This window comes from Anabrus simplex, chromosome X, assembly GCF_040414725.1.
Source record: "Anabrus simplex isolate iqAnaSimp1 chromosome X, ASM4041472v1, whole genome shotgun sequence".
NCBI classification, from domain to species: Eukaryota; Metazoa; Arthropoda; class Insecta; order Orthoptera; family Tettigoniidae; genus Anabrus; species Anabrus simplex.
The window spans coordinates 194,207,851-194,233,084 of record NC_090279.1 but is presented as its reverse complement, the minus strand read 5'-3'; the positions used below and the strand labels follow the sequence as shown (position 1 = coordinate 194,233,084).

Here is a 25,234-nt window from a genome sequence, read left to right as displayed (position 1 = left end):
AATTCCTAGCCCTTTCCTATCCTATCGTCGCCATAAAACCTATCTGTGTCGGTGCGACGTAAAGCAAATAGCAAGTAAGAAAATATATATATGACTGAGTTAGTTCAAGGAAAATACGGTTCGCATCTTATTGCTGGTGTAGCGAAATGCATCGTATTCCCTAACATTTTAGTAAATGAAACGAGTATCTGGTAAATAAGAAATAAATAAATAAATAAATAAATAACAAACGATTAAAAGTAATATAAGTACTTCATGAAAACAGGTCTTTCTGTATAAATATTTATCGAACAATACGCCTAGGTTAAAAGTTCCACATGTCTGCTTGCCATAGATTTCGCTGGGCATCGCACATATATACACACAGACACACACTTCCGGATATTACGGACTGAATGTGGCTCTTCGTGTCTGGGACCAAATGGCTTCCTACACCATGGATTTAAAATGGCTCCTTGATTTGTACTGCCTATCTTATGTACGTTGCCTAGCGACAGTGAATTTGTACATACAGTCTTAATGACAGCGGTGACAGCACGTTTGATTGTCATATCCCAACACACGTTTTCCGACGATGTTTTGTTCATAACTCACCTACGCTAGCGACAATGAAAAATCCGGCTTGGGGGTGCATTCGGACCCGCTTCCATCTATAGTACCTATGTTCAAAATTTCAGATTTCTGCGTGCCGTAGATTTTGGTGGTCATAGCGCGCGCGCGCGCGCGCGCGCACACACACACTTCCTTTTATTATTATAATGAAATGGCGGATGGCTTTTAGTGCCGGGAGATCCCAGGACGGGTTCGGCTCGCCAGGTGCAGGTCTTTTGATTTGACTCCTGTAGGCAACCTGCGCGTCGTGATGAGGATGAAATGATGATGAAGACAACACATACACCCAGCCCCCGTGCCAGGGAAATTAACCAATGATGGTTAAAGTTCCCGACCCTGCCGGGAATCGAACCCGGGACCTCTGCGACCAAAGGCCGGCACGCTAACCATTTAGCCATGGAGCCGGACATTATTATAATGATAGATGATTATGCCCAACTTAATTGGATTCTTCAGTTACCATCCGATCTACCAGACGGCATAAAAAACAGTCACAGAAAATTTAACCTAATATCTGCCAAAAAAATGTCCTCTTACTTACACTGTATCCGGTTCCTTAAAGCGTCTAGTTGCGAGGAAATGTAACACCTATTAGGCCTACACATTTTGAGTATATTTGATCCATCAGAACCCCACATGACGATCAATCTTCAAGTACCTCCCTCAGCAACAAGAAATAATTTGTGAAAAAATCCTATTACATGAAGAACTCAATGGCCAAAATGAAGTTTGATGGAAGGTAAAAAGGTAACGTACAAAGGTAGAGGGGCACTGCCAGAAGAATTAGATACTGACAGCATGTCAAAAACTGACATGTAAAGTATTATTACCAGTTCATTTATCTACCCCGCCAACACTGAACAATAATATAACTGAGTACTCTTTAGGAAAAGGATATGGAGGAAAAAAGAAATAAAAAAGAGTTTTACAAAAATTAATTTACTTTTTGTACAAAAAACTAGTTCGAGTAGTTTATAATACAGTGTGTTCCGTAAGTCATGCATACAAGTTATATACAATTTTCATATCTGAAGAGCAGAGGAAGTAGACAGGGGGGGGGGGGGGTGTAAAATGGACTGAGTGACAACTCGCCACGAAGTGGAAGACTGTTTCAAAAAGAACACAACTGGAAGAAATTGGAAGACACGCATGCTATCGAAATACTTTTTTCGTTTCGTTCAAATGGGGCAATGGTGTGATGTCGACCCGAGCCACTAATAGGAAAACAACAAGGGTTAGATAGGAGATTCACTGGAACTGTTATGAAATCTTGTAATACCCCATTTGAACGAAGCATATAAAATGTTGGATGATGATGATGATTTCCGATCCTCCACAAGTGTTGCAGTTGCACCAGTAATGAATCATCCGTCACAGACTGCGTCGAAATCTTCATGGTAAGTTTCCACACGGCAGTTTAGGTCAGAACAGAGTCTTGAAAAGCATCATAATCACAGTTACCATTTTCTGCATAGCCCCAATTTTTTTGGAAGACTCTAGCTGTTGCCATTCCATTTGTTATCCTGTTGAGATTTCCCCATTCTGGTTGTGAGGTAAGTCAGAAGTCGGTCCGTTGGCTTATTCCAATCAGCTAGTGTTGGCTGTTTCTGCCAGTAGTCGTTCCTGAGAATGCTTGGTTTAGCTCTTGCAGGCTTGACGCTATTCACGAAACTCTCACGTAACTTCAAACATTGTTACCGCTTCGTGGTCGAGCAGATGATGACTGTTGTTAGTTCTCATGTTCAGCTGCTACTTGTCGTAGCAGAACAGTAGGGGGTGCTTTATCTTTTCTTACATTAGATGGTCTGAGCATCCAGAAACAACATCGCACGTCCCATGCAAGACAGTGTATAATTTCTTGGAATGCACCAGAGCTGGTCCAAATCTCAGGTGCGGAGAAAGGGAGTTTCAAGCCTGTAGTTCGCACAGTTGCTGGAAAGTGCTCCTCAAGTAGATTTGTCCTTAGCTCTAACCTTCATGCTAAGGGAATCTCTACCTTCTTTATGTGTGAGCGAACGCTCAAGCCGAAAACTCCGAGGCATTTGATGGCTGATGTGAACTCAAGCTGTCTTACTTCCCAACAGATATTCAGTTTGTGGTTTGCAACACTGTTACGATTATGATGATGATGGTGATGATGATGATGATGATGATGATATGATAGATCATTTATATCATCAATCCTACGTGCAGATGGGACAAATGAATATTTAAGTCTCTGGCTGTCCCCACAGTGGCTTCTTCCTTGGTTGTGGAAGTTGCGGGTAATCTGAGCTATGTTTTCATGATTGTAGGGACTCTTAACAGAGTGTGGTCGATGATTAAAGATATCGCTTTACGATACGTTATACTTAAAAGTTAAGAAAGCATCGAGAGCATACACTATGCCACCGATAATGCCAATTATTCCCGCTACCAGCACACCTGTAGTGTTTGGAAAATGTTCAAAGGTTCCATAAAGATCAAAACACAAGGCGCCAGCAACAATGAACATGATTCCTGCAACCGCTGACACAACCAACATCTGAAACATATGCAACACCATCAACAATTTAATATGTGCAAAAACTGGATTTAGGTTTTTTATTTTTCGATCAATTTTTTAAACCTTCAAGATATGAATATCAATATATTTAGTAAATTAGAAATACATCCTTTAAAATTCTAGATCAAATTCTTCAATCGATGTTTTCAACTGAGGAATGCACAAACTGTCATTCAAGTCACACACACATACAAAATCTATATTTCAATCCATAATTTGAGATTTGATAAGTCTTGAGTCTTTCAACGTAGAAATGTAAAGATATATTACAAAAGACAGACACCCTTACAACAACTAGAGATCAGTTGGCGTTCTCTCAATCCGTGATTTGAGGATATTTATTTATCATTTTGCACAGATAGGTCTCATGGTGACTATGGGATAGTAGAAGGCTAGGAGTGGGAAGGAAGCAGCCGGAGCCTTAATCAAGGTACAGCCCCAGCATTTGTCTGGCGTGAAAATGGGAAACCACGGAAACCCATCTTCAGGGCTGTCGACAGTGGGGTTCGAACCTGCTATCTCCCGAATGCAAGCTCCCAGCTGTGCGACCCTAACCCCACGGCCAATTCACTCGGTGGTTTGAGATTTAATAGAATTTGAAGCTTTCTACTTAGGAATCGAAAGATAACCTGGAAAAATGCCATCTTTACAATACTCCAGACTTTGATTTGGGATTCTTTTCAATCCGTTATTTTTCAACTTATGAATGTACAGGTGATCCCAAAAATAGAAAGGCACGCGTGAAAGATTCAGAATCAGATTTTTCTTTTTGAATTCGTATAAAATTTGATAAGTCTGGAAATTTTCAACTTAGGTATGTGAAGGTAATCATAGAAAAGCAAAGAACTTCTGTTCAAAATCTAAGTGCTGGTTATTTTCCATGAGTGTTTTGAGATTTGGTGAGTCTTGAATCTTTCAACTTAGGAATAAGCTATAATTTATTGAAAATTAAAACACACCTATACAAAATCTAAATTTTGGTTTTTCAATCCATTTTTCACACTTCAAGTTAGGACTGTAAAGATATAATTGAAAAGACAGACATCCCTGCAAGATATAGATGTTCTTCAATCCATGCTTTAGTACTCGTATTTCATAAGTCTAGAGTCTGTATTGAAAGTGGTCGCGCGGTTTGGGACTTAGCTACCAGCTTGCATTCGGGAGGTAGTGGGTTCGAACCCCGCTGGGGCAGTACTTTAATTAAGGCCACGGCCGCTTCCTTCCCACTCCTAGCTCTTTCCTAGACTATAAGTAGAGCTCTCCGCGGATATACAAAATAGTATCCACACCGAGCTCGATAGCTGCAGTTGCTAAGTGCGACCAGTATCCAGTAATCAGGAGATAGTGGGTTCGAGCCCCACTGTCGGCAGCCCTGAAGATGGTTTCCCATTTTCACACCAGGCAAATGCCGGGGCTGCACCTTAATTAAGGCCACGGTCGCTTCCTTCCAATTCCTAGGCCTTTCCTATCCCATCGTCACCATAAGACCTATCTGTGTCGGTGCGACGTAAAGCAAAATAGCAACAACAAACAAATAGTATTTGCATCCGTGAGTATTGTAAATATTTAAGTACAGTATGTTACACCCAAGTATTGAAACGGATAGATCTGTTAACATAACACAACAGGCCTGACACCTGGCACCAGACCCCCTCCCACAGTCACAGGTTTATGAAGGATTTCCTCTAGCGACGACTACCGACGTATTGACCTTTATTCCTTCCTGGCAGGAACCAGTTAGGCTTAGGTCAGATTTAAGCTTTAAGGTCTGCACACACCAACGCGGGACGCGGGAACGATACCGTCGCGAACTATTATGAGTACAGCGGGATATTGATCCATTCACCCCGGTGCGTCACTCTCCCGCCTACATGGCGGGATTGCTGCGAACCATTTGCAGTTCGCAGCATGCAGCGTTTTCCCGCGTCCCGCATTCATTGTGACAGGCGACAGAACTGTTGACAGAGTGCGTTAAGGAACATCCAATGCTTTACGACATGAGTAATGAAGATTACAAGAATGTAAGGAAGAAAGATATGTTGTGGGATGATATAGGAAAAGAACTGCGTATACCTGGTAAGTATCAATTCTTTAATTATCACTGTTATCAATCAATACAATCAATCAATACTGATCTGCATTTAGGGCAGTCGCCCAGGTGGCAGATTCCCTATCTGTTGCTTTCCTAGCCTTTTCCGAAATGATTTCAAAGAAATTGGAAATTTATTGAACATCTCCCTTGGTAAGTTATTCCAATCCCTGACTCCCCTTCCTATAAATGAATATTTGCCCCAGTTTGTCCTCTTGAATTCCAACTTTATCTTCATATTGTGATCTTTCCTACTTTTATAGACGCCATTCAAACCTATTCGTCTACTAATGTCATTCCACGCCATCTCTCCGCTGACAGCTCGGAACATACCACTTAGTCGAGCAGCTCTTCTTCTTTCTCTCAATTCTTCCCAACCCAAACATTGCAACATTTTTGTAACGCTACTCTCTTGTCGGAAATCACCCAGAACAAATCGAGCTGCTTTTCTTTGGATTTTTTCCAGTTCTTGAATCAGGTAATCCTGGTGAGGGTCCCATACACTGGAACCATACTCTAGTTGGGGTCTTACCAGAGACTTATATGCACTCTCCTTTACATCCTTACTACAACCCCTAAACACCCTCATAACCATGTGCAGAGATCGGTACCCTTTATTTACAATCCCATTTATGTGATTACCCCAGTGAAGATCTTTCCTTATATTAACACCTAGATACTTACAATGATCACCAAAAGGAACTTCCACCCCATCAACGCAGTAATTAAAACTGAGAGGACTTTTCCTATTTGTGAAACTCACAACCTGACTTTTAGCCCCGTTTATCAACATACCATTGCCTGCTGTCCATCTCACAACATTTTCGAGGTTTGTTTGTGACTTCGTTTTGCACACATTTCTCCGTTCGTGAACTTCCAGATACCAGTGTTGCCAACTTATATTTTCAACATCCGCTAATTACTACTAAAAATCCGCCAAAATTCCGCCAAGAAATCCGATCAATAATAATAATAATAATAATCGTATGGCCTCAGCTATCGTGTGCAGACATTTCAATTGACGCTGTCTGCTCGTCAATTTCGACGTTCCGTTTTACGCTAGGCCCACTAGATGGCAGACCGAGTAAACCGAAACTCTCTTGATGGTTAAGATGTAAAGAATTTTGTCGGGTAAACACCAGATGTGTCACCAGACCAGAGATCTTTTACATGCCGACATCGTACGGCATGGAGTGTCGAATGGACTTTTCTCCGCCCTTCAAAAATCCGACTACCTCTGGCGGGTTTGAACCCGCTATCTTGGGATCCGGAGGCCGACACTCTACCACTGATAATAATAACAATAAAATAAATGTCTGCACTCACCTGATCTGTGAGTTTCACTGGGATTAATCCCCTGCCTCCGAGCCGGCGAGCTAAAAGTTGTAGGCGTTTTAGTGTCAGGTGCAAATTGGTGAATCCCTACCTCAAGGGCCACACACAGAACAGGTCAGTTCATTAAACGGTCTTCCATCATAGCATAAACATAAATGTTATTCTCTCACAGTTTCATGATCTGTCGTCATTCGTCAACTAAGAGATAAGTACCCTTTCCCCACGCATTACAAATTTATGATAACATGATCTCATAACATCATATCCAAATAACATGTTTTCCTCATATGACTGCTAGCTCCTGACAAGAAATACGGAATAGCTCGGAGACAGACTGGAGTACAAATTTTTAAAAAACTAGAATGGATAAAACAATAAATTCCGCTATAATATATCTAGAATTCCTCCAAAAAATCCGCTGTCCGCGAAAATGATATATTTCTCCGCCGACAGTCTTCTAATTCCGCCAAATTTAGCGGAAAATCCGCTAAGTTGGCAACACTGCTACCGACGTATTGACCTTTGTTCCTTCCTGGCAGGAACTAGTTAGGCTTAGGTCAGATTTAAGCTTTAAGGTCTGCACACACCAACGCGGGACGCGGGAACGATACCGTCGCGAACTATTATGAGTACAGCGGGATATGTATCCATTCACACCGGCGCGTCACTCTCCCGCCTACATGGCGGGATTAACGAACCATTTGCAGTTCGCAGCATGCAGCGTTTTCCCGCGTCCCGCATTCATTGTGACAGTAGTAATGGCGACTAAACTGTTGACAGAGTGCGTTAACCCTCCAAGTGGCAAATGCCTGATATCAGGCGTTTTGACATGCTCTTCATTTTATTTCGATAATCTAATTATTATTTATCGAAATGTGCTAATTACGAATCAATTGAAGGAGAAATGTTCGGTCATAATTATGAAATAGTTTGTATAATAGCATCTTGCACTAATCTAGTGTAAATCGTTGCCAAAGTAGCGTCATAATCCCGCTGTCTTCTGCTAGCTGCTACATACTCAGCGGCCGGCCACCAGTGTTGCCAACTTAGCGGATTTTCCGCTAAATTTGGCGGAATTAGAAGACTGTCGGCGGAGAAATATATAATTTAGCGGACAGCGGATTTTTTGGCAGAATTCTAGATATATTATAGCGGAATTTAGTGTTTTATCCATTTTACGTTTTTAAATATTTGCACTCCAGTCTGTCTCGGAGCTATTCCGTATTTCTTGTCAGGAGCTAGCAGTCACATGAGGAAAACATGTTATTTGGATTTAATGTTATGAGATCATGGTATCATAAATTTGTAATGCGTGGGGAAAGGGTACTTATCTCTTAGTTGACGAATGACGACAGATAATGAAACTGTGAGAGAGTAGCATTTATATTTATGCTATGATGGAAGACAGTTTAATGAACTGGCCTGATCTGTCTGTGGCCCTTCAGGTAGGGGATTCACCTAGTTTGCACCCGGCAACGCCTACAAGTTTTAGCTCGCCGGCTCGCAGGCAGGGGGTTAATCCCAGTGAAACTCACAGATCAGATTAGTACAGACATTTATTATTATTATTATTATTATTATTATTATTATTATTATTATTATTATTATTATTATTATTGCTCATTATTTGAGATCGAATTTCTTGGCGGAATTTTAGCGGATTTTTAGTAGTATTTTGCGGATCTTGAAAATATAAGTTGGCAACACTGCCGCCCACACGTATGTCTCAGCGGAGCCAGCTATATTTAGTCGCCAGTTTTCCTTCTGATATCAATCTGAAGTGTTGATATGCACTCCTGTCAGCAATACTGAATCATTTCCTTACAGGAACAATGAATAAATCTTCAAAGGGACTGTCTCAGATTGTATTAGGTGCATAACTTGAACCTAGGCAAACCGTTTACTTTGGGCAAGGTGACGTTCTACTGGTTGCTTATAAAGAGAAAAAAAACACGGAAACCAGTTTGTCTCACAACTGGACGTCACGCTGAGGACAAAGTTGTGAGGAGTCGAAAGGGAAATGAAGGATTGAAACCATAAGTACAATATCTTCATGGGAGGTGTAGATAATAAAGATCAGTGCATTTTCCATGCCACTTGTTCCAGACCCACCAGAAGGTACTGGAAGCAATTTTTTTTCAAATCTTTTAGATATGACATTATTTGACGCATACATCCTGTACATAAAGAACACTGATAAGCCTTTAGCAAGATGAGACGTCATGGTCAGTGTAGTTAGGGGATTGCTAAGTGAACAGTTCCCAATTCCAGTTGTGAGGCCAACAGGTCATGCAGGAGGCCCCTCTCATGCTCGCGAAAAGTTGCCACAGAATAAAAATTGCCTATGTGTTGTGTGCTTGCAAGAAAAGAAGAAGAAATCTACATTCTGGTGTCCAGTATGTAATGGTGGTATTCACCAGGGGGGTTACCATAAACTAGTGCACTTCTGGAGGCCTGACAATCGTGGAGTAAAAAGAAAGACCCACCCAAGTGACTCTGATTGAAATGTACAAGTGGTAGCGTACAATTGTTGTATACATTGTTGTATAATTTTTCCAGCTAAGAACAGTATTATAAACTATATACCGGTACACAACTGTTTACTATGAACTGGCTCGTTTTGTATACGTCATTTTTTTTAGGCTACCTAAATATAAACATATTATATATAGAAAAAAATTGCAAAAATAAATAATATAAACAAGTTCAATATATTTTTGGTCTTACACTTTGTGGATGATAAATAACAGCTTTAGTGTCATCATAATATTATTCCTTGTACGTATAACATGTCAACAATTTTTAACACAATTTATACTAAGAGTCTGCAACACCGGTAAAATATCGCTGCCACGAGGAATAATATTATACAATTTATAAATCAAACCAAACCAAACCCTATGGCCCGAAGGCCTGCATTTACGAGGTATTGTGTGGTCAGCACAACGAATCCTCTCGGCCGTTATTCTTGGCTTTCGAGACCGGAGTCGCTATCTCACCGTCAGATAGCTCCTCAATTCTAATCACATAGACTGAGTCGACCTCGAACCAGCCCTCAGATCCAGGTAAAAATCCCTGACCTGACCGGGAATCGAACCCGGGGTCTCCAGGTAAGAGGTAGGCACGCTACCCCTTCCTATAAATTTTAGGCCTAATATCACTGACTTTTGAATTGCAGCAACTTTTGAACGGAGGCAGTTAGCGCGATGACGTTTTCACGGATGGGTTCCTTGTGTTGAAGTGGATGGGGGAGCTAACTGTGCGCCCAGTCACCAGCTCACAGGTGTTCATACCTTTGTGGAGTTTGGAGCCTAACTGTTTGCTCAGCTATTTCCGATTTGAAATTTTACTAAAATGATGGCAAAATGAGTAAGAACTCCTTTAGCACCTTCAGCAGGGGTAATTTTAAAGGTGTTGTTATCGCCTAGCAACCACGTAAGAATCAGTATGCATTGTTGGATAGCTGTTTAATTGTATTATTTGTTTCTTCAGTATCAAGGTCAATTTTGGGTGGCCATAAAAGACAAAAATTCATAACGCATGAACTATTTGAGTTACAGTCTTCAAATTTTCAACCAAACATGATATTAGAGTACTTTATATCAGTTGTACTTAAAATAAATCATAACTTTTTGGCAACACTGTAAGTATGTAATGATATTACTTGAGTGCATATTTCATTAAAATATTTGCATGGTGTTCAATATTGTAGAGTCAGTCTCTCTTTTTCTCGCACCTCTTAGGTTTGCTCGGCATAACTTCGTTGATATTGTTCGTAAGCGCATCAGGCGCCTTACATCAGACCAGGGCCTCTCAAACGCCCAAAATGTCACGCTTGCAAACCGAGGCGCAGAGGTTCTGTGCACAGTGCTTCGGTCCGACTCGGCTAAGCTCGGCTCGATTCAGCTCGGATGGTGGAGCGCTGCAGAGCCAGTGAGGAAGGGGGAAACAGGCATAGGGAAAAAGAGAGACAGAGCTATTGCTTAAAAGTGAGGAGTGAGAATCTGCATTCTGGTCAACTGGAGACTTGAGTGTTTGTGTTTATCCCAACACTTTCCTCTTCATACTCTGACAACACACTACACTATCAACCACCACAGAAACACGCAATATAGGGTTGGCGTCAGGAAGGGCATCCGGCCGTGAAACAGGGCCAAATCCACCTGTGCGACACAGTTCGCATCCGCAACCCCACAGATGTGTGAAAATCCGTAGGAGAAGAATACGACTCGCTACCACACAATTCGCAGTCTTATTGCAAAAGCCTTTCACGGTAACTGGTGGGAAGTGAACTGCTTATCTGAAAATGGTAGCACGAGAAGATTAGATATTCTAGCCATCGATAAACAGAGAGATCATTCTGTAATATTGAACCCAATAACACGTCTAAAATCAGGCCAACGATTTGCACTCTGAGAAGCCGACAACACTACGTTCCAGTATCCAATTACATCATGGAGAAGTATCATGTAAACTCTGGAGGTCATATATCGGGTGCAAGAAGTACAATACCAGGTATGATGGCCGAGTTGTGGAAGAGGTTTGCCCTCAAGGAAAGCTACCAAGCCACGATTGCCGAGATGGTTTTGCTTGGGTCCGTGCTTCTTTCAAGAAACCATTTATATTCCAAAACATAAAAATTGTATAATACTATAGACATGATACAGGCTTTTGGGCTTACAGTATGCCGTGTCAAGAAAATAAGGTGGAATTCTTTACGTTTCGCAGAGAACTTTGCTGTACGCCTTCAGAATAAAATCTCGACTGTTCACGAAGAAGACTTCTCCAAGAATGAAGTTTGAATTTAGACGTTAATAATAGAAGTGGAAGTGGTACGTTCATTCGTCACCAGATGGCTCACCGTACGCGGTACAGCGCTAGCATTCGAAGCGGAAGCTGACGGCACCATCAGAATCAGTCTGAGAGGGAGTCACATAACATAACAGGTGTACACACATATGAAAGTATGACACTGACACTAGCCTGGAATGAAACATCTGGTTACGAGGAACGCACGAATTTGGAATAGCAGTAGTGAAGGGACAAGGAAGGGAACTAGCTACGTAAATCCTTCTTGGCTGACAAACCATGCATTACTTAATTTATAGTCAGTGTCCTTGTTGAAACTGTTAGGATTTCTAAGTATTTCCACAGCTTCCCGTATAATCCTGGACCTCTAGTGTCTGTAAGAGGTCGAGCATCTTGGAACACGACATCATGACCCGACGATAGGGCTATTGCTGAGCTCTTGTATAATACTGTATCTTAAGGCAAACCCGTTGAGGGCCAGTTTCCTAAATACAGGATTATGTATGTTTGCTGAATTGTAACTGTGACATAATTTGTAGGTAATAGCAATAACATAACAAGTCTTACCAGCATCGGGTGAGGAGATGTTTCCATGAAGAGGGCTGCGACCATCACACAGCTCAGAATGAGGAAGCCAATGTAGGTACCATATATTGTAGACAGCTTCCCTCCAATGCCAATGAAAGAGTCCGCTACAAGAGCTATGGCGATAACAGCCAGTACCTGTAAGAGTATGACAAAATAATCCCTATTATATATTATTAGTTTAGCTTCTGATATTTAATTTAATAAACACTGGAGGTCATATATTGGGTGGTTACAATTAAACTTTCCATACTTAACCCACTATAGACAGGAAACTGCAGAGATATAATTTAAGACTTCGCACTTTTGCTCACAGACCGTTGGAATCCCCAAGTGAGCGCCATATGGCTTGGCGTGATAAGAAGTCTTGGTAGCTGATATAGCTATTCACTAACAACTAATGGACTTTTAAGGTGTGTTGTGAGGACAGGGCATAGATTATTTTTAGTAGAGTGTAATTTGCAGAATTGAGCAGGCCAGAACTTCTTTTCAGAGATTTAGAAATCTTTTGACAAGCCGTGACCATTCAATTACACTACGGACACGACTACTCCGGTGCAACGTTCTCAGCATTCTGCTATACGGCGTTGAGGCGTGGACGCTACCCTAACTGAGACAATGTGCAAGAAGTTGCAAGCATTTGAAATGTGGACGTACCCAAGGATGCTGAAGATACCTTGGACAGCTGAAATGACCAATATAGGTGTTTTACACCGTATGAACAAAGAAGCAGAAATTCTCACTAGCATCAAGAGAACGAAGCTAGAATACTTTGGTCATATGATGCGGAACAGTAAATACCATCTTCTGCAAGTAATACTCCAAGGGAAAATTAATGGAGTATGACAATGTGGCTCGGCAACTTGAGCCAGTGGTTTGGGGTGACAAAGCTTAGTCTGTTCAGAACAGCTATGAACAAACAGCAGATCATACTACTAATCGCCAACGTTCTTCGAGGAACATGAAGAAGAAGAAGAATAAGAAGAAGAAGTAATTTGCACAAGAAAAACCAGTTAAATTGTGCCTTCGAAAAGTCCGTAAACAGTTTTCCAGTTCTATAGTACCATCAAAACTCGTTCACAAGTGGCATTAGTACTGGTTCCGTAACTAATAAAAAGAAACAGCGAAGAAGAACAGCTCTCACACAGAAGAAGTTAGAACAGGGTTTCCCAAACTTTTTTGTTTCTGAGACCCCCTGAGCATGTTACTTGAATGTCCGAGGACCCTTTAACCACAGAACTTAGTCTTATTTTTACCTGTATATCACATCCATAAAGTTTGTACAATGACTTACGAACCGCCCTGTATATTGTTTGCCTTACGTAACTCTGAAATAAAGCCATTTCAGAAAATGTTGTATATAATATTTTAGTCTTATTTTCACCTCTATATCACATCCATAAAGTTTGTACAATGACTTACGAACCGCCCTGTATATTGTTTGCCTTACGTAGCTCTGAAATAAAGCCATTTCAGAAAATGTTGTATATAACATTTTAGTCTTATTTTCACCTCTATATCACATCCATAAAGTTTGTACAATGACTTACGAACCGCCCTGTATATTGTTTGCCTTACGTAACTCTGAAATAAAGCCATTTCAGAAAATGTTGTATATAATATTTTAGACTTAGTTTTAACTCTGCATTATACCGACAACGTTCGCATAGTGCTTACTAATCACCCTACATGAAAGAATGGCAAAAGTATAATAACTGACTTGAACATATGAAGATTCAAATAGTCTATCCAAATATTTTTCAGAAATCCAAGAGATGGCGCAATAGTGAGCGGCGCGTGCATGCGCCATTTTGTTTCGAAATTGGAGCTTGCTGTGGGCAATAAAAATATGATAGCACATAACACGAGGTTTCGTTCCTTTCGTCTACGCGAGATCCATCGATGTGTTTAATACGTGTTAAAGAACTTGACTTGACGCGTTAAAAAAATTGTGAAATAATTTGAGAATTTTGGGAAATTTTCAGAAATAACAAAAAATAAAAGAATAATGAATCCAGGAAAATCGAACAACCCTAGAATGTTTTCGGACTATTTACGTCTAGACTAGGTAACGCCCGAAGAAAATGTAATCTAATCGATGAAGGTTGGAAATAGTGTGCTTTGACAAAATTCACAACAAGAGACTACTGGCAAAAGAATTACCAAAAAGAGAATCTTCCTAAACCAAGATTTTGCTCATATACTTGTTTTGTAGGGCTGCCATATGTACGGTTGTACCCGAAACAATACGGTTTTCTTCTCATTTTGTTCTGCTTACGGTGAAGCCTTTTTTTTTTCTAAAAACAAATTCTCTATTTTAAAACCTCGCACTTAAGAACATAGCACAGTTGTTCAAAGTGCACGATTTTGATTAAAAAAACTACAAAATATTTTAATGTTAGTGCAATCACTAGGCTTAGAGGAAAGGCTATTATTGATTTAATGCCATCAGAAGTTGTTGAAATAGTGTTAGTGGTAAAAAGAAACTAAAAGTAGCTCTCCAAAATAAAACAATATCAGAGGATCTCATTAGCCCAGAGAAACTGAACATTTTAATAATACTTAAGTTTCTGTTAAGAATGTTAAGTATAATTCCATCTAATGTACATACGAAGATATTACCTATTTTCAGTAATGGTGATAAAATGGATAAAATACTTGCGAAGATTTAATCAAAAATGAATTGTTTGTGTACTTCAACTACGATGAGGATTCTACTGAATTCACCCCCAAAAACGTTTTGTTAGACAAGATATTGTTCAAATGTTCAAATGAGAAGTACTTGTGAAATGTAATTTTATGTTAATTTACTATGTATTTATTTATTTAGCGTATGGCAACACATTGGAATATACAACAATATATAAATGATATTACTATTAGACATACAACAGAGTATACAATGACGATGAATGCACTTATATAGTGAGAGTTAATTTGTCTATCCAGTTTAATAACATCTGGAGTCAGCGTTAGAAAGTCCTTCAGATCTCCCGAGGTATTTCACTGCTGCACAATGTGTTGGATGGTCTGGGGAGTCGCTCCACAAACACAAGATGGATCAGAAATTTTGTTCCATTTGTAGAGTAAGACATTATATATACTCTATGATTTGTACGAATCCTGTTGGCAGTTTTTTATGTACGTCGAGGCAGATCAAAACCAGCTGGTTTAGTTTGGGTATTTAAAACAGTTATAATGTCTGGTGGTGCATGTTGGATCCATTTTTCTTCCCAATAATAATAAACACTTTATTAATCATCATACTTAATAAAGATACAGCGCACAAAATGTGCATTGTATAAACAAAGTTTGTCATATGTACTGTCACTTCTCACTATTACAAAAGTTCACAATAGGTAATCCCCGGTTTTTGCATGAGATTACGTGATATCGACTGCAATGCTCATTGCACAGCTTGCAAACACAGGTTTCGTCGGGGTCATGAAAGTACTCGGTGTTGCACAGTTTATGGTGATACCCGTGGACCGCCATCGAGTTAACGAAATGTCGCATGTCTTGATTGGTCTTTGTCCATGTTCTATTCATCATCGCCTCCGTTGAGTAGAAATCGAGCCAGATTTCTTCCCTCTTCTTCACTCTGTCCTGCATTAATTTTTCCCAAGCATCTGTGGATGGAAACCCTGCTTCATTCGGAGGTCCTCGATGAAGGTTTCCTTTGCAAGCTCATATGCAAGCCTTGATTTTGTGTATTTTGATATTCCCAATGATAATTTATATTGAAGCCCGTATTGAAACGTTCAACAGCAGATTTTATTGCTGGATGTCTGGATTTTAAACTGCCAGATATTATTAATAATAATAATTAATTAACTAAATATTAGTTTGAATATACCGTATTATTTTGTATACTTATTTTTCGAAAAAACCCTATGCAAGGCCCTTAAGACCCCCAGTGTGGGACTAAAAATTCGGTTAAAATAGGGGGTTGTATTTTCGAGTAAACTTAAGTGAAATATTTATCATTCCTCATTAGAAATCTTAGGTTTCGGAGTTCGAAGATACAAACAGCAGGACTTCAGAACGTCAAGGACTGGGCGGTTATCCAGACAACAAATGACAATCGCTTCAGACTGGCCAGCATTCTCCAGAGTAATAAATTGATGACCTGAAAATCTGGCATAGCACGTGGAGAAGAAATTTAAGAAGGAGATGTTTCGTAATACGAACCGATTAACTTCTACGAAACTCAAAAATGATTTATGATCTGTTTTGAGAAAAGGTAGGGCTTCATCATATATCCTCCATTCCTTATAAATCTCTCAAGCTTAACGTTTACAGGAATTATTTCGTTATCAAAGCGACCTTTATCTAATAATTATCAGACCCAGTTTTATCTCTCTCTTTTTGTACCAAAGCAGAAGATTACATTCCTTTTACTGGATCCAGTGGAACGAGCAAATGAAAGATAACAGCATCACTTGGAGTACATAACTGTTCCACAAATACTTTGTAAGGAAACAAGTTTACGGTTTCCGGAGAACAAATACCGGCTGAGTATGCTGGGATAGTTTTGCTGGACATGAGTTCCAAGATTAAGGTCCCTCAACATTCTTCAACCCTCTGTGGGTGGGGGACCCAGACGAAGAATACACCCACGGTATCCCCCGACTGTTGTAAGGGGCGACCAAGGGATGATCAAATTAGAACCATGAGACTACTTGTAATTAGTACCATCACGCAGGGAACACCATGGGTCGCTTTTACTTGCGCGTAGTACCCCTATGATAGGTACGAAATAGGTTTGTGATTAGTAGCGACAGTGTGTGGTTCAGGATGCATTTTACAGTCCCTGTGATTCGTACCCCTATATGAGCAACACCATGGTTCTGCCTTGCCTATGCTTAGTACCCTCTGTGTGAGGAACACCACGGGATAGTGCGGGTCCCTCAGGTTAGTTCACTTATGTGAGGAACGCCATAGGTTTGCATTGCCTTTAAATAGCGACATAATGTGTGGAATACAATAGGTCTGTGTTACATGTGCGAATTGCATTACCTGCGAGTAGTACCATAATGTGTGGAATACCGCGAGTCTACGCTACGTTTGATTAGTACCGCAACATGACAAATAGCATGGTTCTATTTTCCTAGCGATAAGTACCATTATGAGGGGCCGACGACCAGGATTTTGGACCCTTTTGACTACAAGCCTCATCGATTCAGTATTGTGCTTTAGAAGCAGTCCCTTGGTCAGTAATACTATTGTTTACCGCTAGTTTCTGGGAATGTGGGGCATTGCGGGTCGGATCCACTGATTCTTTTAACTTTATCTCCATCCATTCATTCTTCCTCCTCATGTTCTCGAATTCTGGTCAGTGGAGGATTATGGATTTTTAAATTGTCATAACATTTCGTACCAGTAGGGGCTGATGACCTAGATGTTAGGCCCCTTTAAACAACAAGCACCATCATCATCATCAAAATTCTTCAGAAGCGTTGTCTCGTGGGTTACTGTTCCTAACTGACAGACCCTGTTAGAAATATAGACTTTTGTCTCGTGACATAGTATGAAAGTGAAACATGGACGATAACGAACTAAGAAAGAAAGAGAATAGAAACTTTTGAAATGTGGTGTTACAGGAGAATATTGAAGGTGAGGCGGGTAGATCGAATCACAAATGAAGAGATACTTAATCGAATTGGTGAGAGGAGGGACGATTTGGCGAAATTTGACCAGAAGAAGAGTCAGGGCCTGCAGAATCAATGAGAAAGATGTTGAAGAGTTAACCATGAAGGGTAACCATGATCTACTCAGTATATAGCCGTCCCCTTTGTTGAAATTATTCAGGTGTCAGCAATTTCTATCACCTCACGAATGATTCTAGGTATGACAGAAGTTGCAACAAAAAATTGTTTAATCATTATGAATGGCATGTTCTGCCACAGCAGGCTTCTCTGGCTGGCGAAGACTTCACTTCGTTGCTATCTTCCTTCATGTTTGGCCAATATCAGCCGATCCACAGGAGCAAGGAATCATTCATATACCAAACATTTTAAATCAATAAGATCTTTAACAGATCTCAAGCAATTGCCTAACATGGTATTAGTCTTAAAGATGGTCTTGATATTGTGCCTACAGGGCGAGTTGGCCGTAAGGTTAGGGGCGCGCAGCTGTGAGCTTGCATTCTGGAGAATGCAGCCCTAAAGAAGTTTTTTCGAGGTTTCCCATTTTTCACACCGGGTAAATGCTGGGGCTGTACATTAATTAAGGCCACGTCTGCTTCCTCCCCACTCCTAGCCATTTCCTATCCCATCGTCGCCATAAGAGTTATCTGTGTCGGTGCGACGTTAAACCAATTGTAAATATATACCGTTGAACCTGCTTTATACGTAACTCTGTTCTACGTAATTCGTATTTGTACATAATTTCCTTTAGGTCCCGGCAAAATATAACATAAAAGCGTGTTAATTAAACCTTATTTATACGTAATCCGTCTTATACGTAATTCGCTGTTATACGTAATAAGTGCCAATGAAATATAACTGAGTTTTGCGTAATTGCAATGAGAATGTACTTCTTAAAATGAAACTACTGTACTTACGAAGTTTCCTCTTTGCCGGCGTAGGTAGAAGTAGAGCGATCGGGTTTCGGTGCTGAAACAGAACACAAAGAGTTTCGCCGAGTGACATTGTTGACCCTTACTTACTGGCGGCTTAACAAAGGCGAGTCCCATTCGCTCCCCCACTACCTTCATCGTTTTTGACACGCCGCCAAAGCAAAGTGGGCGGGTTTGGTGCGGAACCAACATAAAATACAGTAAATTTGTTTGAATATGAGAATTTCTTTCGTGGGAACAACAGCAAATTTCAAAGTATCGTCGCCATAAGACCTATCATTGTCGGTGCGACGTAAAGCAACTTGCAAAAAAAATTCAAAGAGCATTATAGAAAAATGCTGGTTCAACATTTAGTAACACTGAGAGATGCAATAAATGAACCTCTCTCCATTAATTTGCTAAAATCCATGGATTTTATTTCGGCTGCCTGGAAGCAGGTCTCATCCTCCACAACCAGCAACTGTTTCCGCAAACCTGGTGTCTTACCAGAAGAGGCTGCCTCTAATGATGATTATGGGGACGAAGTTTTGTCTAACAATGAGCTAACGCTACCGGAGGGTATAGAATTCGATTCTTTTGTGCTTTTCGATGATAATCTAGCTGTACGTGGAGAACTACCGGATGAAGAGATTATTGCTGATCTATGCCAACAACGCGGCGCTTGAATCTTGACACCTAAACTGAGTGAAGTGTTAAGTGCATTCGAAGTGTGTAGGCGTTACATCAGTGCGAAGAGTTGTAGTGAAAATGCTTTGAATTCATTACTAAGTTTGCTAAAGGAGATTTATATTCTTAATGCAAGAAAAGTGAAACAAGCCGAACTATCTGATTTCTTTAAGGCTGGACCAAGTTCAAAATAATATTTTCTGTCTTAATTTATTTATTATTTGCAAGGATTTACACATGTAGGTCTATTCCATTGTTTTTTCAGTAAATATGTGATGTATTGCATAAGTCTGATTTCTAAGTAATTCTGAGTTTAAAGTAGTTTCTTCTCTTCCCCTCGATATACGTATAAGTCAGGTTCAACTGTATATATTGTGCCTACTGAGAATAATGTCAATCCTATCAGGGAAAGATTGTACGTATGGCAAGAAGACCAGACTCAAAGGACGAAAAACACGTGACAATCTCTCTTTCGGCTTAGGTTCTACCGCTTCGTCAATCTGTTTCCTTGAATAGCCACTGTTCAGGAATGTTCTAGTTAGAAACCGTTTAACTTGTGTTTTATACACTTGCGACTCCATATGAACATCAAGCGTGGGATTGATTGAAAGAATAATTCAAATAAATTCTAATTAATTATACAGATAATCGGGATTAGATACCGAGAAAAGAAGAATTATTTACCATGTATAAAAATCAGTCTGCTGTGATAAGAATAGAAGGCTATGAAAAAGTAGCAGCAATTCAGAAAGGAGTGAGGCAAGGCAGCAGGTTGTGCCCTTTCTATTGCAATTTTTACACAGAATAGACGATAAATGAAATCAAAGAGCAATTTGGAAAAGGAATCGCAATCCACGGAGAGGAAATCAAAACTCTGAGATTTGCCGATGATATTGTTATTTTATCTGAGACTGCAGAAGATCTGGATGGTAATGGACACAGTCTTGAGGAAGGAATACAAGATGAAAATAAATTCATCCAGTCGAATGAAGTCTTCAAATATTAGATTAGGAAATGAAGTCTTAAAGGATGTAGATGAATCTCGTTACGTGGTTAAATATGGCAGAAGTAAGGAGGACATAAAATGTAGACTAGCACAAGCCAGGAAGGCCTTTCTTAAGAAAAGAAATTAGCTCACCTCGAACATTGATAATAGGAATTAGCAAGACGTTTTGAAGACTTTTGTCTGGAGCGTGGCATAGTATGGAAGTGAAACATGGACGATAACGAACTAAGAAAGAAAGAGAATAGAAGCTTTTGAAATGTGGTGTTACAGGAGAATATTGAAGGTGAGGCGGGTAGATCGAATCACAAATGAAGAGATACTTAATCGAATTGGTGAGAAGAGGGACGATTTGGCGAAATTTGACCAGAAGAAGAGTCAGAATGATAGGACAAATCTTTAGACACCCAGATCTTGTTCGGTTGATTTTGGAGGGAAGTGTAGGCAGTATGAATATGACAAACATATTCGAGTAGATGTAGGATGTTATTGTAGCAGTTACATAGTAATGGAAAGGTTAGCACAAGATAGGGTGGCATCAAACCGGTAAATGGACTCATGACCGAAATAACACCAAACAATTCACAAACGTTTAACTAACATCAAGTCTGTAATACTAAAATCAACAAGAAAACATTGTAACAGGAAACAATAGTCTATAGTCTACCGGAAGTGCACCAAGATGTAATGTTTTATAGAAATTTCAACTCAGTTGCTGGTCTATGTACAATTTACGCAGGCTAACAACAGGTCATTCCAACAATGAATGGTGCACACTACCTATTTTATTCCATAGCGTAATCGTGAATTATAACTTACCAATTCGACCAACTTGAGGACGAATGTTGGCTTCTTAAGAGTCTGCAGGTTTAGCGGCATGGTTCTGTCGTGTGTAATTTCTCTACAGCAGGATGATCTGCAATTAGAGGAAGAAAAATATGAGATACAATGTTGTTGTGGAGAGAACAGTCTCTCAGACATGCTTCATTGTAGACTGCGTCCAAATACATGCTCAATCAATCAATCAATCAATCAATCAATCAATCAATCAATTCTGATCTGCATTTAGGACAGTCGCCCAGGTGGCAGATTCCCCATCTGTTGTTTTCCTAGCCTTTTCTTAAATGATTTCAAAGATTGAACATCTCCCTTGGTAAGTCATTCCAATCCCTAACTCCCCTTCCTATAAACGAATATTTGTCCCAATTTGTCCTCTTGAATTCCAACTTTGTCTTCATATTGTGAGCTTTCCTACTTTTAAAGACACCACTAAAACTTATTCGTCTACTAATGTCATTCCACGTCATCTCTCCACGGACAGCTCGGAACATACCACTTAGTCGAACAGCTCGTCTTCTTTCTCCCAAGTCTTCCCAACCCAAACTTTGTAACATTTTTTTAACCCTACTCTTTTCTCGGAAATCACCCAGAACAAATCGAGCTGCTTTTCTTTGGATTTTTTCCAGTTCTTGAATCAAGTAATCCTGGTGAGGGTCCCATACACTGGAACCATACTCAAGTTGGGGTCTTATCAAAGACTTATATGCCCTTTTCTTTACATCTTTACCGAGCTCGATAGCTGCAGTCGTTTAAGTGCGGCCAGTATCCAGTATTCGGGAGATTTGAGTTTGAACCCTACTATCGGCAGCCCTGAAATTGTTTTCCGTGGTTTCCCATTCTCACACCAGATGAATGCTGGGACTGTACCTTAATTAAGGCCACGGTTGCTTCCTTCCAACTGCTAGCCCTTTCCTATCCCATCGTTGCCATAAGACCTACCTGCGTCGGTGCGACGTAAAGCAAATCGTTAAAGTTAAGTCCTGCTCCGCTACTAAGCGTGACCTGCCCGACCGCTTGACGCTACACAGTCCGAGCGAACGCACCACATTCGGTCCGAGTGCTATGCGACGGTGAGATAGCGGCCCCGGTCTAGAAAGGCAAGAAAAAAGACCGAGGAGATTTGTCGTGCTGACCACACGACACCTCGTAAGCTGCAGGCCTTGGGGCGGAGCAGCGGTCTCTTGGTAGACCCTTCTAGGGCTGTAGTGCCATGTACAGTACATGTTGAGCTTTCTTCCTGGAATCTACTATCTCACATGTGTGTAAAGTGCGGCCTCATGCAGTATCACATTATATCAAACGAAACATTATACAGAAGTGCTTCAAAATGTGTATCCCTTTAAGGGGCCCATAGACGTGCAATATTATTGCGCAATATCGGGGTTTGTGCAATAAAATTGATAGTGTGTATTTAATATTGAAGGGTTGTGCAATATATTGTACGAAATCAAGAAAGTTTGAAATATATTGCGCAAATCGCAAAATACTGTGCTGTGTGTTGGCAATATTGAGCAATATCCCGTCCTCCCGCCAGTTGGTATCAACAAGCGTTGGAGAAGGTATCGTGATGGCAGGCAAAGAGGAGGAGAAAAAGTGTACCATGGCCTTCCGGCTCTGTGGGACGTTAAGAGCAAAGCGAGGAGTTCATCATACAATTCACCATCCATGCGCAGAAAGTTTCGAAAATCATTTGGTTCCCATTTTCTCAGTTCACTGAGTAAATTTTCATGAGTGTACTTTTCTCTGTCTAGAAACCACTGTTTGGCCCTTGTGCTTCTTTTCCGTTTCTGCTTCTTTTTGGCACTTACGCCCACGGTGATCAAAACGCAGCAAAACGCACTCAATATAATCACCAAATAAAATACCGGGTCCGCCTATGTGGTGTAGTGGTTAGCGTGATTAGCTGCCACCCCCGGAGGTCCGGGTTCGATTCCCGGCTCTGCCACGAAATTCGGAAAGTGGTACGAGGGCTGGAACGGGGTCTACTCAGCCTCGGGAGGTCAACTGAGTAGAGGTGGGTTCGATTCCCACCTCAGCCATCCTGGAAGTGGTTTTCCGTGGTTTCCCACTTCTCCTCCAGGCGAATGCCGGGATGGTACCTAACTTAAGGCCACGGCCGCTTCCTTCCCTCTTCCTTGCCTATCCCTTCCAATCTTCCCATCCCTCCCCAAGGCCCCTGTTCAGCATAGCAGGTGAGGCCGCCTGGGCGAGGTACTGGTCATTCTCCCCAGTTGTATCCCCGACCAAGAGTCTGAAGCTCCAGGACACTGCCCTTGAGGCGGTAGAGGTGGGATCCCTCGCTGTGTCCGAGGGAAAAGCCGACCCTGGAGGGTAAACAGATGATGATGATGATGATGATGATATTGTACGTCTACGACCGCTTTGCACAATATATTGCACAAGTATCAATATTATCTCCACACGATTCTATTTATTGCACAAACTCGATTTTTGTGCAATAATATTGTACGTCTATGGGCCCCTTTACCGTTCTTTCGGAAATAGGTTCGCAGATCTATATCAAAAACGAGTTAATGTTGGCGCGAACTATGTCTATTCTTACTACAATAATTCATTTATTAGAAAGATTGCCTTTGTGATGACGATCCCCTTGCATAGTGGAAAAATAACAGCACAGAATATCCAAGACTTGTTCTGCTAGCGAAGAAAATGCTGTCTATACCAGTCTCCAATGGGGCAAGGGAAAGAAATTTCAGTTCATCTGGTAACGTCATCAGTGAGAAACGGAGCTCGTTTAACCAAGATATAGTAAATGACGCTGTATTAAAACAAACAACACAATAATGATGAATGTTTGTGGCGTGAAAGACAATACAAGTTCATGTTCCGCCACTACTAACGAATGAAAACTTGATCTCGCAGCGTTTACAGTAAGTGTGTAATTGCATTAGAGTACTCCAATGCACCGAGCTGAGTGGCTCAGACGGTTGACGCGCTGGCCTTCTGACCCCAACTTGGCAGGTTCGATTCTGGCTCAGTCCGGTGGTATTTGAAGGTGCTCAAATACGTCAGCCTCATGTAGGTAAATTTGCTGGTACGTAAAAGAACTCCTGCGGGACTAAATCCTGGCACCTCGGCGTCTCCGCAAACCTTCAAAGTAGTTAGTGGAACGTAAAAATTATTATTATTATTATTAAATAATAATAATAATAATCATAATAATAATAATAATAATAATAATAATAATAATAATAATAATAATAATAATAATAATAATAATAATAATAATAATAATAATAATAATAATAATAATAATAATAATAATAATAATAATAATAATAATAATAATATTTGCATGGTGTCCAACATTTTATAGTCAGACACTCTCCTGTCCTTGCTCTCTTTAAGTTTGTTGGCCGTAACTTCGTTGATACTGTCCGTAAGTGCACCAGCCGCCTTACCTCAGACTGCACGCACCTAGCCAACCCACGCAAGGTCGACTTCCGTCCAGTGTTGCCAACATATGTTTTCAAGATCCGCTAAATACTACTAAAAATCCGCTAAAATTCCGCCAGGAAATCCGATGTCAAATAATGAGCAATAAAAATAAGCAATAATAATAAAAGTAAATGTCTGCACTCATCTGATCTGCTAGTTTCACCCAACCCTCTCCCCTGCCTGCGAGCCGGCAAGCTAAAACTTGTAGGCGTTTTACTGCCGAGGGCAAACTAGGTGAATCCCCTACCTCAAGAGCCACACACAGACCAGGCCAGTTCATTAAACGGTCTTCCTTCATAACATAAATATAAATCTCTCAGAGTTTAATTATCTGTCGTCATTCGTCAACTAAGTGATAAGTAACCTTTCCCCACGCATTACAAATATATGACACCATGATCTCATAACAACAAATCCAAATAACATGTTTTCCTCATGTGACTGCTAGCTCCTGACAATAAATACGGAATAGCTCGGAGACAGACTGGAGTGCAAATTTTGAAAGAACGTAAAATGGATAAAACACTAAATTCCGCTATAATAAATCTAGAATTCCGCCAAAAATTCCGCTGTCCGCTATATGATATATTTCTCCGCCGACAGTCTTCTAATTCCGCCAAATTTAGCGGAAAACCCGCTAAGTTGGCAACACTGCTTCGGTCGCCCGTATGAGGTTCGAATGAGCGTGAGTGAAGGAACTGGGTCGTAAGC

At 40.6% G+C, this 25,234-nt stretch overlaps 1 protein-coding gene across 2 annotated transcripts in view; it reads right to left on the bottom strand.

Annotated features, from left to right (window-relative positions):
- Positions 1–1,535: 1,535 nt before the first annotated feature.
- The window catches only part of LOC136886423 (uncharacterized), a 77,899-nt gene continuing 54,200 nt past the window's right edge, over positions 1,536–25,234 (bottom strand). For both annotated transcript variants that reach the window (XM_067159197.2, XM_067159196.2), the window contains exons 2-4: positions 21,044–21,140; positions 11,958–12,113; positions 1,536–3,136 (exon numbers count right to left, since the gene is read on the bottom strand). In XM_067159197.2, the coding sequence (XP_067015298.1) occupies positions 2,948–3,136; positions 11,958–12,113; positions 21,044–21,103 (405 nt within the window). In that variant the 5' untranslated portion in view covers positions 21,104–21,140 and the 3' untranslated portion in view covers positions 1,536–2,947. The remainder of the gene's footprint in view (positions 3,137–11,957; positions 12,114–21,043; positions 21,141–25,234) is intronic.